The following is a 16,177-nucleotide window of genomic DNA, read 5'->3' on the forward strand; positions in this document are numbered from 1 at the left end:
GAGCAGTTGTGTTTTCCAGCCTCTCCTGCCCCAGCCCTGCTCAGAAGACGTGGAATCTTCTCTACCTCTTACCAACCTCATCCCTCTAGGGACTGGACCCCATTTCCTGTCCTCCTACCAGGTGATCCTGCTTTAAACCACATGGACTGACCATCTGAAATGGCAAGGTTGCTGCTACCCGTTTGGCCCCTAGTCACGTCCACCTGGAGACTCTTGTGCTTAGTCCAGAAGATCACAGCTGCTGTCAGCTTGACACCAGCCCTTACCATGAGGTCTTCGGGCTCTTGTAGAATCCATGGCAAGGGGTGCTGGCAACCATCCAAAGGCATTGCCTCCAGTGAGTTGGCTGACCTCACCTAACCCCTTCCCAGTCGTGGCTGCTACTTCTTTCTGATGTCCAGGCATTCAAGTCCCAGCAAGATTCTTGGTAAGCCAGTGCTAAATATGTGTCCCCATATTTTACAAATGAGCAAACGCAAACGGAGAGTAGTTAAGAAGATTGCCCATATCGGTAGCTGAAGACTAGTGAAACTTAGGTAAACTAGGACACAGGGACATTCATCACAGTTACTGCAAAACTCGGACTTAACGAAAAGCAGAATACTATAATGAAAGAAAGATTTGGAACCAAATGGACATACAGCAGAATCCTGGCTCAGGTATTACCTGCATAATTGTGCATGATTAACCTGTTTGATACCCAGTTTTCTTATCTCTAAAGTAGAGATAATGACCGTATACGTTATCTTTTGTTGCATAACGAATACCTCCAAACCCTAAGACGACAAACATGTATTATCTCAGATTTTGTGGGTCAGGAATGCAGGCGTGGTTCACCTGGGGGCCTCTGATTTAAGGTCTCTCATGAGGTTGCAGTGAAGATGGTTGCCAGGCGGTCTCATCTTGGGGAGAACTGGTCCCAATCTCACTCGTGTGGTTGGCAGGACTCAGTTCCTCTTGAGCTGCTGGACTGAAGGTCACTCACTGGAGTTGCCCGGAAGGCCTTCCTCAGTGTCTTGCCACACAGCAGCTCCCATCATGTCCGTTGACTTCTGTCAGAGCTAGCAAGCTAGAAAGCAAGAAGGAGCCCGCAAGACAGAAGACCAAACTTTTAATAGCCTAATCTCAAGGTTTCAGCCCTCTCTTCGCCATATTCTTTAGGAAAGAATCCCTAAGTCCAGACCACGCTCGAAGGGAGAAAGTTACACAACGACATGGATACCAGGGGGCAGAGACCAATGGTAATCATCTTAGAAACTGCCTTCCACAATGCCATTAATGTAAAGGGGAAAAAAATATATATATATATGGAAAGCACCCTGTATTTAGGAGCCTATAAATATTAGTGAACTTCTGGCAAACAATTCTGGTTTAAACGCCACAAATTTGTGCCTCCCGAAGAAGGAGCCTTGACTCGTTTTTATCTAAAGACTTGATCACTAAGATAATTGTACTTAATTGCATCTCAGAGTAAGTTTCAGATAGTGGAACAGAGATTTCTAAAAGTTCTGAATTTGGGGGCACCTGGGTGGCTCAGTTAAGCGTCCGACTTCAGCTTAGGTCATGATCTCGAGGTTTGTGAGTTCGAGCCCCACATCGGGCTCTGTGCTATCAGTGCTGAGCCTGCTTCCAATCCTCTGTCTCCCTCTCTCTCTGCCCCTCCCCTGCTCGTGCTGTTTCTCAAAAATAAACATTTTTTTAAAAAAAGAAATGTTCGTTAATTGTTGTTGAATAGTCCATTTCTCCCCCCTCTTAAAATAATTCAGATTAAAATTTTTAACACTCATGATCTAACAGGGTGATGTTTTTTAGTATATTTAGATAAATTTCAGTAATTAAAAAATTAAAAAAAAATTTTTTTAACGTTTATTTATTTTTGAGAGACAGAGAGCACGAGCAGGGAGGGGGCAGAGAGAGACACACAGAATCCGAAGCAGGCTACAGGCTCTGAGCTGTCAGCAGAGCCCGATGCAGGGCTCGAACCCACGAACTGTGAGATCACAACCTGAGCCGAAGTTGGATGCTCAACCGACTGAGCCACCCAGGTGCCCCCTTTTTCATTTTTTAACGTTTATTTATTTTTGAGAGAGAGAGCATGAGTGGGGAAGGGACAGAGAGAGACACACACAGAAAAAAAATTTTAATGTTTATTTATCTTTGAGGGAGAGATTGGGGGCTGGGGGAGGGTCAGAGAGAAAGGGAGACAGAAAATCCCAAGCAGGCTCCCCGCTGTCTGCGCAGGGCTCAAACCCATGAACTGAACTGTGAGATCATGATCTGAGCTGAAGTTAGACACTCAACCGACTGAGCCATCCAGGTATCCCAAAATTCAGTAATTTTTGAAAACGTGAATTTGAAGATCTCCAAAATCCAATCCTTCACAACTTAAATAGTTTTATATTTAAAACTATTCTGTATGAAACTAGTAGGTCTATCAAATGTATTAAGTCTTCTATTTTCCTCTGACTCTTCTTCAAAGGAGTCTATTGGTTATTGTGGCTCCATAAAAAAAAATAATAAATTTCTCTAAAAGTCGATGCTGAGTACAGTTGAAGTACGCCAACTGGGAATTAAGAAAACAAAAAAACAAAACAAAAAAAAAAAAAACAGCAATGACTAAGTTCTCCAAGATAAAAAAGAAGCATTCATAAGAGTTCAAGAATCTCTTGTCATCAGGGGACAGTTTTATAGATCTGCTGAAATGTTAGTTTATTCCTTGTTAAGGTCCTGACTTTCCCTGTCCGTGAGTTCAGACTTCTTGATTTCACTTCCCATGCGCCAACAGATGCTGCATTTCAAGTTGGAACAAAGGTTCCTTTTCAGAACAGTCCACGAAATGGCAGGTTCTTCACTACTCCCTCATTCTCTGTGTACATGCTCCTCCCTGATCCTGCCTCTTTCCAGGTCATTTAACCCTGATCTTCCCTCTCCTTCCTATCTGCTCTTCTCACTTTCTCTTCAAACACGTCCTACCCGTTTACCCCAATGTCTTTGCTTCTCTGTTTCCTCTTCCCTCCCCACGTATATTCACCAGCTGTTCTATAGTGCACGCCTTTCACTCATTCACGATTCGTGGTGGAGTACTCACTATCGAATCTTCTTTTCTTGTCCCGTCTGCTCCTACCCTCAGCTGGCCATCATCGGTTTCAACAATCTGTACTGAAATGAGCATGTCAGTGTGTGTGTGTGTGTGTGTGCTGGGGAAAGGGAAGGAGAGAAAATACTCACTGTTTTTCCCCTTTCCAATAATTTGAATGTTAGTTGAAGAAGGATGCGTCTGCCCACCATCGTGTTCCCAGTCTTTGTTCTGCCTCTTCTAAAATGGCATTATTTGGTCTACTGGACAGGAAGTAAAGATGGTACAGAGAGTGTGTTGGAGCAGTTAATAAAATAAATTGGAAGGAGAGAAAGGAATACACTACTTCTGCCCTTGGAGACAAGTCACCGGGTTAAAGTAAAGAAGCCAGGCAAGAAAGGTAAGAGGATGAGCTGGAATCAGACCTCGCGCCACTCGGAAGAGACAAACGCGTCACATTTTAGTTACCAATCTAGGACTGACGAACTTAACAGGAACCCCTCAACCAAGAAACACTCCCACGTGTCATGGTGGGACACATCAGTGCCTGGAGGAGACACATCATAAACAAGGAGTCATTTTCCACGGTAACACTTTAATCACTTTGTCAAAACAATCTGAACACGTGTACATAAATACTTGATTTTCTTCAAGAATGGGTAGCATAAAAGTCCCTGAGATACATCCAAAAAGGACTTGAAACGTAATGCGATTATTCACCATACTAATTACCAAGAACTTGGCTCCCTTCCCTCCTATCTAAGGCATGTGACACTTTAAAACACACACACACATACACACACACACACACACACACACACACACACATATATATAATGCTAAATCAGAGTCTCCCTCTCTGGTGCCTGGTTTTCTTCCAGTTTATTGCTGCTGGGTAGGAAGTCATTTCCAGACTACAAGGAAGGCACCTGGGGAGGTGAATTAGTTCTTTAAACTGTGGGGTGCCAGTTGGTAGGACGATGGCAAGTGAAACTAGAAGGTCCCAAGAGAAGATGTCCAACCCCCCCCCCCCCCCCCACCATTCTGCAGTTCAAGTGACAGAGGCTCCAAGGGGTTGTGACTTGCTCAAGCACGGCTGGTCCTGCCTCTACTACCGTAACCTCAAGCAGGTCCTTCAGAGGTCTGGACCTCGACTTCCTGTATAAAATGGAATGGTGATAATCATAGCTAACATCTTCCAGGTGCTTCCTATGTGCCAGACACCGTACTGAGTACTTTGTGTCTCATCTAATTCCCCCAACACCTCTGTCAACCATAGATGATTACCTTTAATTAGAGATGCCAAAGCACAGAAAGTTTAAATAACGTACCCAAGGTAAGACAATTAGCGAAAGTTGCCAAGCTGATCTAGGAACCGAGGAGGGTCTATCTCCAAAATTCTTAAATTCCAATTCTCAAATCCCTTTTAAGAAACACCCATCAGGTAGGTTCTCAAATTCCCCAGATGTCTAAATGTCTAGCACAGAGTTGACTGACTACGGCCAAATCCAGGTACCCCATCTGTTTACATATTGCCAACGGCTGTTTTTGTGCTGCATCGGCAGAGTTTAGCGGCAGCAGAAACTGTATGGCCTGCAAAGCCTGAAATATTTACCCCGGCCCTTTACAGAGAGAAGTCTGTTTTCATCCTGCTCTAGAACTTTGAAAACTTAGAGCACACTGTAACCGTACAGCACTTCACAATGTACAAAGCACTGTGGGACACGTTGTCCCACGTAACCCTCATTCTCTAGGGGCATTTGTGCATTATAAAGGAGGAAGCTAAAACCCAGAGAGTTTAAGTAACTCGCCTAATCAGGACAGCAGGGGCAGAAAGTGGCAGAAACACATCCAGGTTCTGACTCCCAGTTGCAAACTCTTTCCATGAAGCCACCCTGTCTCTTCTAACCTACCGCCAGGGAAGGCTTGGACACTGGAAAGGAGTGTGGATGCTGAAAGCCAGTCACACTGTCTTCCCGATCCCAGTATCATTCCAGGCACAATCATATCATTAGAGTCATCAAGTGCTAAAAATATTCAATTTGTAATAAACTTGAAAGTAAAGTTTATGCCTCCAAGGGGGGTGGGGCATGATGATCATAGAAAAGACATTTTTAAATATATATGATGCGTTTTTATATTATCAGCTATGAAATTTTAACCTACTCAATTTAGCATTCTAAAATGCTAAATTGTGAAAAATAACATAAAATGAGCAATTGACATATTTCTCTTACTCTTTGATGAAATCAGCCTCAAAAACTATTCTGGCTGTTCTAGACCCAAAATTTGCACACAAATAAAAATGCAATTATACCTTCCTTACGCTAAATATTCAATAAATATGTGGTTAGTTTTAACAAGATTTACTGTAACTAAGAAGAACATCAGCAAAATAATACTCATGTAACAATATAACTTAACAATTTGTGTTTCAAAGAAAGAATAGCCTGCAAAGTCAAGCTCGATCTAAATAGCAATGATGATTCTTGAAATAATAGGGTTTAGCTTTAGGAATACACTTGAAATATACAATATGAGGCCCCTTCCTTTTTATTTGAGATATATCCTGAAACACATGTTGAGATTTAAATTTAGACATACAAATCGATGTGGAGGCACCTTGAAATCACTGCAACAAAAAAGGAAAAAAACATCTCTCTCTTACCAATTGAGTGATTGCCACGTGTTAGGCCCCTTTACTTATTTTAGTTTCCACAAAGCTCACAGTAAGCTATGAAGTATTTTCCCTCCCCATCTTACAGATAAGGAATCTGAGGCTCGAGGTTGTTGTTGTTACTATTATTTTAGAGAGAGAAAGCAAGTGCAAGCAGTGGAGGGTCAGAGAGAGAGGGAGAGGGAATCTTAAGCCGGTTCCATGCCCAGTAAGGGCCAAACACAGGGCTTGATCTCGCTACCATGAGATCATGACCTGAGCCGAAATCAAGAGTCAGAGGCTTAACTGACTGAGCCACCAGGTGTCCTTCAAGGTTATTACTAACTTGCAGAGGTCATACAGCTGGAATTCAAGCCAGAGTACCTTCAAAATCCACTCTCCCACTGCCCATCTAGATTCCCAGGAACCCCAAGATCACTTGCCAATCTCTCATAAATACTCATTATAAGCAGAGAACTTTTCCTTTTTCTTTATTGGTTGACTGATACTTTGTCATTCCGACCACACTATAATATTTTAATAAGGAAATGTTATCTATGGGCTTTAATTTCTCCTTTTAAGGAAAAAAAAAATTGAAGCGCCTGGATTTCAAATGAACTTTTTAAGTGAGTCTGCAATGAATACTCGTAGAGATAAAACTTAATGATTCAGCTAATTGCCCTAATCAAAAGCAAAATTACAGTTTACAGCACAACTTTATATAAACCTAGTTAATCTTAGACCACACTCACAATAATCAGTCACTGAAGGTCCTTATTGTAATAAGTCAAAGAGAAAAATAAACCACTATTTGAGGCTATAAATCAACTGGTTTTCTAATAACTGACCTATGGCCTGTATTCAAGAATGTCACTTTAAACAAGTAGGTTCTGCCGACTGACTGATCAAAGTTCTATTTTACCTGTTGGCAAGGGCAGATTCTAATAGCCTTCAAGAAAAGGACCTTGCCTTACACATGTGTGTGTCTCTCCTGGCACCCCAAGCCCAGTGTTTGGCACAGAGGAGGCTCGCGGTCACTCCTAGTAAATATGCTGCTCGTTCACCTTTTCAAGTCAATGCATACCATTTTCAAAGTTGGTCCACGGCACAGGCTCAAGGGCACTAGAAATGTGAGGCCATACCGTAAGTACTACTATGCAGACTAGGAGGGGAACCAGCCGGCCCCGGGGAGAATGGCAGGTTTACATTTTAACAAAAAACCACGGCTCATTGCAGGCACTAATTTAGTTCCATTCCCTAGCAATTAAACATTTAACTGAAAACTGACAGAAACAAAAACTGCCATTAATAGACACCATGAAACTTTTTTCCTTTTGCCATGATTCCATATTGCGGTACAATCTCTTTTCTCTGTCCGGCAGTACGTTCCTGCTTAATTTTCCCGTCCAGTGAAACGATACAAACAAATAACTTTGTGGAAAGTGGCACTGCGGCTTCCTTCTCTTCTGTTGGTAAACACGGGCTGGTTTTCTGGACAGAGGGGAGAAGAAGTTCGCTTCTGCTTTTTTCACATCTCTAATTTTAATACACTTTTTAAAAATTTTGGTTATAGAAAAACAGACACAGAGGAAATAAGTTAGGAGATGCTTATTCACATTGTAAAGGGATTCTCCAGAGGATTGCATTAAACACTGACGTCTCCTAAAGCAGTGAATTGGGGATTTGATTTAAAAGCAGTGTTTCAAAAATACGTGTGTGTAAAGTGAGGTACACCTGTATATTCATCCTAACTCTTCCCCAAGGACAACCTAGCATCGTCTTTGTACTCATATGGCAGGGGAACAAACAGTACTTGTTAAGGAACAGTCCATGGATCATTGGACCACCCTCCTCACCGTTTTTTAGGAGATGAGACTTTGAGGAAGTCATGAGACCCACTTGCGGCCACAGTCCTTTCACTATTCTGCAACAAGGCTCCTTCTGGAACGGGGGGCTTGCTACACATTCACCCAGTGCAATGTGAGTCAAGGAGCAGTGTGTATGGATTTGGATTCAGCACAGGCCACCTATATAGCCCGTGACAGATGAGGAAAAAAAGAGCAACTGACTCAAAGGCTTCTGGTAGTTAAGCTACTGTTTCACCTCGTCCTGGTTACAAGGTGAGGGAGGGCTCCCTTCTTCACCGGTGAACACTGATGCCCACCTACAGCAGACAGAGCCCAACTGCTAGCTGTGCAAAAAAAAAAAAAAAAAAAAAAACCAAAAAACCAAACAAACAAAAAAACAAAACCATGAGAACCAGGGATCCTTCCTACCCAGTCTTTATGCTGAATCATATTAATTGGCAAATCACCTTTCCCCCGTAGAGTAAAAATGGGTGTTTGGAAAACTCCACCAGCCAAGGAGATGCGCAGCTGAGGGTCAAAAGCTGACGATCTGACCTCCCTGGGTCGCACCGGGGTTTCACCGCTCAAACCAGCGAGCCAAATTGCGTATGCTCTTGGGCCGGTCCCCAGCGCTCTGCACAGCCTGGCAGGCCCGGCACCAAGGCTCGTCCCAGAAGGAGGTGATGTGCACGGCGTAGCTCCTGCGCCAGCTGAAGTAGCGACGGTAGACTGCTGGGTTTCGGTCGAGGAAGAGCAGGTAGGCAGCCAGGGAGGAGGCACTAGGGAAGTCGTCTACGTGGATGAAGGCACCGCGGGGCATGAAGCGTTCATAATTGGCACGGTCGGGGCCCAGCACCACGGGCACGGCCCCGGCCAGCAACGCGTTGCGCCAGAGCTTCTCGGTGATGTAATCCAGGTGCTGCGAGTTCTCAAAGGCCAGGTAGAACTTGTAGCGGGCCACTGTGTGCAGAAGGCCAATGCTGGGCACCGGCCGGCCAGGCCCGCTCCTGCCGAACACGTCCACCGACACGTGCTGGCTCAGCTGGTGGTAGTAGCGGACCCGGGCCTGGCGCTCATCCCAGTTGCTCACCACCCAGGCCACCAGCCCCCGTTTCCGGGCCAGCGGCGGGGCCAGGCCTAGCGGCTGGTCGGTGGGATGGGTCCTGGGGTAGAGGTACCCGTAAGGCACGAAGACGTCCGAGTCGGCCCTGTAGGAGAGGGTCCAGTTGAAGAGGTTCCCCGCCAGGTTCCGCAAGCCCGGGGAGTGGGAGGGCGACTCGAAGTTCATCCACACCCAGCGCTGGCCCGGGGGCCTGAGGCCCGAGGTGGCCAGGGCTTCGGCGGCCACCGCCTCCTCGTCGTCCAACACCCGCAACTCCAGCTCATCTGCCCCGCGCACCGGGGCGCCCCAGGGCGGGGGCCAGTCACGGGGTTCCTTCACGAGGTCACGGTGGTGGAAAAGCACCGCCTGGGCCTCCCCATAGGCCGCACGGTCGGTGAGCAGGCGGCAGCCGCTGATGTTGAAGCGCAGCCAGCAGTCCGGGGGCGGCCTCGCGCCGCTGTCGCGCCCCGCGAAGGGTTCCCACCACAGCAGCACGGCCACCGGCCGCGGCGGGGCGGAGGATGCCCAGGGCAGCGGCGGCAGCTGCCTCCAGCAGCAGAAGGCGGCCAGAGCGGTGCACAGCAGGCCGGCCGCCGCCAGCGCGGAGGCGCTCGGCAGAAGCCCCCGGCCCCGGCGCCGCCCGAAGCGCCGGCCGGCCTCCCGGCCCCACGGCGCCCCCATGGCGCGCGCAGGCACGGCCGCCGCCGCTCGCCGCGCGTCCGCAGGCGTGGGGCCGCGGCGCCCGCTCTCATGCTGCCGCTGCGGCTCCGGCCGTCGTTGCCGCTCGCCGCCGGCCCTGGAGCGGGAGAGGGCGGTCCCGGAATCCCAAGGCTCGCGGGCCTGGCACTCCTCCCGAAGAGTCCCCGCGGGGCGCGCCGCCAGGGCTAAGTGCGCTGCCCGGGCAGCCCCGCCGGGCGCCGCCCCGTCCCTCCCCTCCACCGCGCCCCCGGCCCGACCGGCACTGCCGGCCCCGGGCGTTTCCTGCCGCGCCTCCGCCCGTCCCCGCCCCGTCCAGGACTCCCGGACCTTCGGCCGCGCCGCCCGGGCCCCTCACCCGCTCTCCGGACCCCACCTCGGGGGGTCCCGGGCCTTTCCGCGCGCCCAGCTCCCTGGCCTTGAGCCCGGGCCTGCCCGCGGCTCCCTCCCAGCGGCGCCCCGGTGTTCAGTCGCGGTGGCCTGCACCTTCGCCTTCCAGAGGGAGGACCCGGTTCGTCGCTGGGCGCGTGCAGAGGGCGCTAGAGCGGACTCGTGGAGAAGGCGGGCCGGGGGTGCCGAGTCCCCGGGCGTCGGGACGGAAGATCGAGTCCGCTTCCTTCCTCGCCGCCCTGCGGTGGCCAGCGACGCCTGCCGGAGGGAGGGAGCGCGAAAGGCCGCGGAAACGTGCGGGCTGCGGCGCGGCCACGGCGGCGGTGACCGTGACCTCGTGACCCTCCGAGACAGGCCAGTGGCGCGACCCACAGGGGTTGTGCGTTTGTGAAAGCAAGTTTTCAGGGTGGATGGTTAAATCCCACTGCCACAAGAACGTTCCCTCCCCTCCGCCTTCCTCCCCAGCAGAGGATCGGAAGAATAAACGTTTTCTGAGCAATCTGAAACATTCTTTTCCCTCACTCCACCTCTAAATACTCCTCACTGCCGGCCCAGAACGTTCTTGGTACAAGGGCGAGGAGGACTCTGAAACCAAAGATAAACATATGGCCCTTTGGGCCTTTGTCCTCCAGGAAATTACTGCTTGGTCTGGGAGTTGAATGAATGAACGGCACTATTAAGTTTTATTAAGCACTGAAAAAACAATGTACTCGTGAAGATTACGCGCTCTGGACTATAATAAAATGATGGCTAAGATAAATATTAGATCACCCAAGTTTTGGCTATAAAAGGTGAGTAGCTCACAGCTGCTTCCACTGTTACCAGTGAGTCAACAATCCAGGCATCCATTTCCACAGCCAGTTGAGCAAATTTTTTTTTTCCCTACAAGTTGAATTTGAATTTCTAGGTTTAGGCCTTCATTTATGTCATGTAACTGTTTTTCAGCAAAATTCCAAATAGGCCATAGGTGGGCTGCTGACCTAAGGAGATGAGGCAGTTTGGGGAGAATTTTTAGTATTCCACAGCTGTGCATTGCCAGCACCCCAGCCCGGGGCCATATTGAGTTACAGGATGTTAGAGGAGAAATGGATTTGCTGGGAATGGGGCCAACCTGTTGGGTGTGTTTGATATTATGCATACAGAAAAAACAAACAAACAAACAAACTTGGATTTGCCATTAGGATTTACCAGGAAGAACTTTTTCATTAAAAATCAAGTACAGAGGGGGCACCTGGGTGGCTCAGTCAGTTGAGCATCACACTCTTGATTTCTGCTCAGGTCATGATCTCACAGTTCATGGGGATTGAGCCCCCCCCCCCACCCTCTTGGGCTCTGTGCTGACAGGGTGGAGCCTGCTTGGGATTCTGCCTCTCCCTGTCTCTCTCTCTCTCTCTCTGGCCGTTTGTGTGCACATGCTGTCTCTCAAAATAAATATTTTTAAAAAATCAAGTATAGATTTCGAAAGCTTCTATAAAGATGGTTTCATGTGGCACTGCCTTCTGGCCCACAGGGACAATTTGGGAGCCGGATAGCATTAGATGTTCTGGCTATACCTACTTTCTCCTACACACTAAAACTTGTTATAATGTTGTGGAGGTTTTTTTTATTTTTATTTTTTATTTTTTAATTTCATGGTATAATTTTTAAGCTACTTAACCCAATTGTCATTGGAGTTATGAATTTCAGTTCCACTCTGTTATTTTTTTTAATGTTTATTTATTTTTGAGACAATGCGAGAGACAGAGTGCAAGCAGCAGAGGGGTAGAGAGAGGGAGACACAGAATCTGAAGCGGGCTCCAGGCTCTGAGCTGTCAGCCCAGAGCCCCATGTGGGGCTCGAACTCAAGAACCGTGAGATCATGACCTGAGCCGATGCTCATGACCAGACGCTTAACGGACTGAGCCACTCAGGTGCCCCACTGTTATTTTTAATTCTAAAAAATAGCTATAAATGCCCAAGTGTTTCCTTCTTCAGCCAAAAGAAGGAAAGGATATATTGGCTTTTCTTGTTATGCAATTCAAAAACCTGTATATTTATGCACATTCCTCCCCCACTTGATGTAAATAAGACATCACAGATAGAGGCTAACGTTGTACCCAGCACATGGTAGGTAAGCATTTGGTAAATGTTAACCTGCTTCCTTGCTTCCTTCCCCCACTCCCAATTTTCCTGTAAGTCCTTCAGATATTCCAATTAAACCAACTTTTTATGGGCAGAATGGCTCCTATCTCATGAATATCAATTTCCATAGTATCTACTTACCTTGGTAGAGTGAGGGATCACCAACTCCTACTTTAGTCTTATCTTGATGTTGGGGAAAGGGATACCTGGCAGGAGGGTGTAGTTGGATCAATGGAAACCAATCATGACTCCTCTACAAACAACTGATTGAAGATCATACTCATTGATTTATTCCCTGAGCAACGGTTTGTTCTTATTTTAGAGGGATGGAAAGGAGGAAAGGTGTTAAGTACCACAGCCAGGTGTTCTCATTTATTTACTTAACCAGTTAGGAACCTGGACTGAAAAATACCATTTCTACCTTCAAGAATCTGAAACAGTGCAGAGAGAAAGAATTATAGAAGGCTTTGAGAAGGTGGTTCCTGGAATAATTAGGAACGATTAAAATTGGGAACAGGGCTGAGATGTTCGTCTAAACAGAAGGAGCAGCATAGCAACAGCCAAACGGGATGAATATGGTAGGTTAGAAATCACTAGGGTTTTAGTTTGACTAAGGAGATGGGGTTTTATCCTGAAGGCTGTTGAGAGTCCTCGAAAGGTTTTAGAAAGCAAAGGATCAATATAATGAGTATTTTTAAAAGATCTTTTGCCAGGTATCTGGGTGGCTCAGTTGGTTAAGCATTCAACCCTTGATCTCAGGTCTTGATCTCAAGGTTGTGAGTTCAAGCCCCACATTGGGCTAGAAGCCTACTTAAAAAACAAAACAATGGGGCACCTGGGTGGCGCAGTCGGTTAGGCGTCCTACTTCAGCCAGGTCACGATCTCGCGGTCCTTGAGTTCGAGCCCCGCGTCGGGCTCTGGGCTGATGGCTCAGAGCCTGGAGCCTGTTTCCGATTCTGTGTCTCCCTCTCTCTCTGCCCCTCCCCCGTTCATGCTCTGTCTCTCTCTGTCCCAAAAATAAATAAACGTTGAAAAAAAAAAATTAAAAAAAAAAAATAAAAATAAAAAACAAAACAAAAAAAACTCATTTGCGAGGGGAGGTGAGTATATGGAAGTTGACATGAGATAGTCTCCTGGTGTGTTGGCCATGTTCATTGATATAGGCACTGGTTAATTGGGTATGTTTTGTTGAGTAAATTCATTAGGCTTCAGACTTACATATGTGCTTTTATGTGTGTATATTATACTTCAGTAAAATGTTTCTAAAAAAAATCATTCTTTCATTAGTAAAAGATGAATTGGGAGTAAGGACCAGGATAAGAACACAAGTATCTAATCCAGTTGGAAAACTGTTGGTATAATTCAGATGTGAAACAAAATGCCTGAACTGAGATAGATGTGAGAATGAGATTAAATTAATTAAAGGAGAATCAATTCAGAGATAGTTCGGAGGCCCTTCCTCCAGGAAGCCTTCCTGGACCCCCATGGGCACAAATGTAGGGTAGGTTACATGGCTCTCCTGTGTGCGCCCATATAGACATCGTTCAGAATATCATGGGGCCGGGATCATATTTCATTCACAACCCCATCCCTAGCACTGAACCAGGCATCTAGTAGTTTTCATCATTTCACTGAACACTTGTTGAATGAATCAACGCTCTTAATGTATTGCGGAAATAATCTGTTGGTAAATGTGTTCCCCACTATAAAGTGTGTAAGTATCAGGAAAAATTGGCTATGTGAATGATTTGCTGTGACGTTAAGAAGCCCCTGAAGCTTTCAAGTGTAAATGCTATACATGAATTAGAGCCGTGATGACCAGCATCAGAAGCTCCATCAAATAAGGCTGACTCTCATTGGCCCAACCTGCACCAAGTGTCATTCTTGAAACAATCACTGTGATCAGGAGATGTGGACTCTCTTTAGATACTCTTGTGGAGCTACAGGGTAGGTTTACCTAAACTTCATGGACCAACAACGGAGGGAGTTCCCCAAAGGGAAATGCTGTTATCTGAAGAGGACGGGGTAGTGGGCGGGCCAAAACAACCCTGGCTACCCGCCGTCAGTAAGCAATTGTTATTCTAAATGCTAAAATTGTTATTCTAAGATTCTTAGAATTTTAAGATTTCTATGATTCTCTTTAATTTGGTAACGATAAACCAAAGTATTTCTTGTGTAGTTAAAGGCCTCTCAGTTTCCAAGGAATATTACACAGGAAGAACTGGCTTTCCGTTGCAAGTATGAAGACAACAAGGTCAGGTATAAAGAAGGGCTTCTGGACTCTGAGGATTGCTAACGCGGTGTCGAGGAGAAGTCCATAAATTAAGGCCTATTTTATCAAGCCAAGTGAGTAATCAGCGCACAGCGTGTCCGAGGATGATCTATTCAGTTCCAAAATCTGATATAGGACAGAATTCTTTGAGACCAAGGGCAAGGACAACTCTGGTTGCTACACGTCTAACTCACTCTTGGCTGTTCCTCGGGGAAATGGTACATTTGCAGCCCGTCCTGGGACTCCTCACCAAAGACATTTGATATTTCCTAGGAATCCCCAGAACACATTCTGACGGCCTCAGGCCTTTCCACCGGCACCAAGCTGTCAGCTGGGCTCCACGAGGCCACCCTCAGATGGGTTCTTATCTCTGGATGGATTTGAGATTCCTGTGACTCAACATTGACCTGCTCAGTATACTTTCCAGTTTTTTCCTTGAAGAGAGAAAAGGGCAATCCAGAGCCCCTCCCCATATTCTGTACTTACAAGGAAGTGGGGAGCAGTCTGTGAGAAGGTGTGCCTGGAAAGGCTAACCCGGATGCAAGTAGGTGGAGATTGTTTCCTTTGTCAGGCATAATTCTTTAACTGTGCGTAATTGGGCAGTTGAGTGTGGAGATGATTGTTAGTTAAAGATTGTTAGGAATTGTGTAAATTCAACGACAATCCCCAATTTATTATTCATTGCCCTGTGAAATCACTGGTAGAAAAACAAGCCTAATACCAATTTATAAGGTCTTCTCTTTTTACCCAAGTGCAAAACCTTACTGCCCCTGAAAGGCGTTGTCGCAAAGAGACAATATGAGAACTTACTGTATTTACTTTAGGGTGTTACTCTTTATGTACTCGAGTTCCTCTTGCACACTTCCTTGACTGAAGAGTGATACAAGAATGTTGGGTGTTCCGAAAAATGTACATAGTGAAATTTCAATTAGTGTTAGCAATATTTATATAATTCTTTAAATATTGGCAGGATTTACCTCTGCATTTTTCTTGTTAAACTACTTCCTCCTAGAATAGACATTATTTGTAGTCACATGTGAAAGTTATGGAATACAAGACTTACACAAAAGAAAGTAAGGGGCGCAAGGGTGGCTCAGTGGGTTAAGCGTCCGACTCTCGATTTCAGCTCAGGTCATGCTCTCACCTTCGTGAGATCAAGCCCTGCACCAGGCTCTGCACTGACAGGAAGGAGCCTGCTTGGGATTCTCTCTGTCCCTCTCTCTGCCCCTACACCACCCTCAAAAAATAAATTAATGGAATAAAAAAAAAGAAAGTTATTTTGACATCGAAATAAGTATGTTAACATCACACAGTGCAATGCCTGGCAACATGAGGTGTTTCATAAATATTTATTAAATACATGAATAGATGAATGAATGAACACCACTCTTAATTTTACATTTTAGGTGACACTTACAAAACCATTTCATTTCTGCATTCATAAAGGTTATGCAAAAGACTTTGGACTCTAAAGGTGCCTGGCTGGTTCAGTTGGTGGAGCAAGTTACTCTTGATCTCATGGTTGTGAGTTCGAGCCCCACATTAGGTATAGAGATTACTTACGAATAAAAATCTTAAAAAAAAAAAAAAAAAAGATTGAACTCTAAAATAATTACTAAGAAAATAATACAACAGAAGTGTAGGGTACATCTTGTTAAGTATCACACTGGCCTCCCCAAATCCCCTCCAGGTTCACCAACACTGTCCTTCTACCCCAATCCCAAGTCTTTCTTGACTAAAGCAAGTTAGGACAAATCCTACACAATCACAGAAATTCAAACATATCAACACTAGGCTTTTCTATGGTACCTGCCCCACATTAGTGCTTATGTGTGTGGCTACACTCAAGGCAACCAGATCCTAACTCAGGACCAGACCTTAACTCTGGGAGGCACCCCCCACCCTCTGCAGATGGAGGAAAGGATCTTGACTACCTGTCCCCCACCCCTTGTCCTGACCCCACTTCTCACACAGTCCCAGGGCACACTTCATGAAAGAAAATGGAGAGAAGATACAT

General features: G+C 46.2%; 1 protein-coding gene across 1 annotated transcript; it reads right to left on the minus strand.

Annotated features, from left to right (window-relative positions):
• Positions 1–3,651: 3,651 nt before the first annotated feature.
• On the minus strand, positions 3,652–13,770 carry FUT4 (fucosyltransferase 4). The gene is made up of 3 exons (XM_045482457.1): positions 13,687–13,770; positions 9,864–10,110; positions 3,652–9,730 (listed from the first exon to the last, which is right to left on the minus strand). Exons 1-3 carry the CDS (start codon positions 13,768–13,770, stop codon positions 8,157–8,159), a joined length of 1,905 nt encoding a protein of 634 aa, XP_045338413.1. The 3' UTR covers positions 3,652–8,156.
• Positions 13,771–16,177: the final 2,407 nt, after the last annotated feature.

Source organism: Leopardus geoffroyi, chromosome D1, assembly GCF_018350155.1.
Source record: "Leopardus geoffroyi isolate Oge1 chromosome D1, O.geoffroyi_Oge1_pat1.0, whole genome shotgun sequence".
In the NCBI taxonomy this organism is placed as follows: Eukaryota; Metazoa; Chordata; class Mammalia; order Carnivora; family Felidae; genus Leopardus; species Leopardus geoffroyi.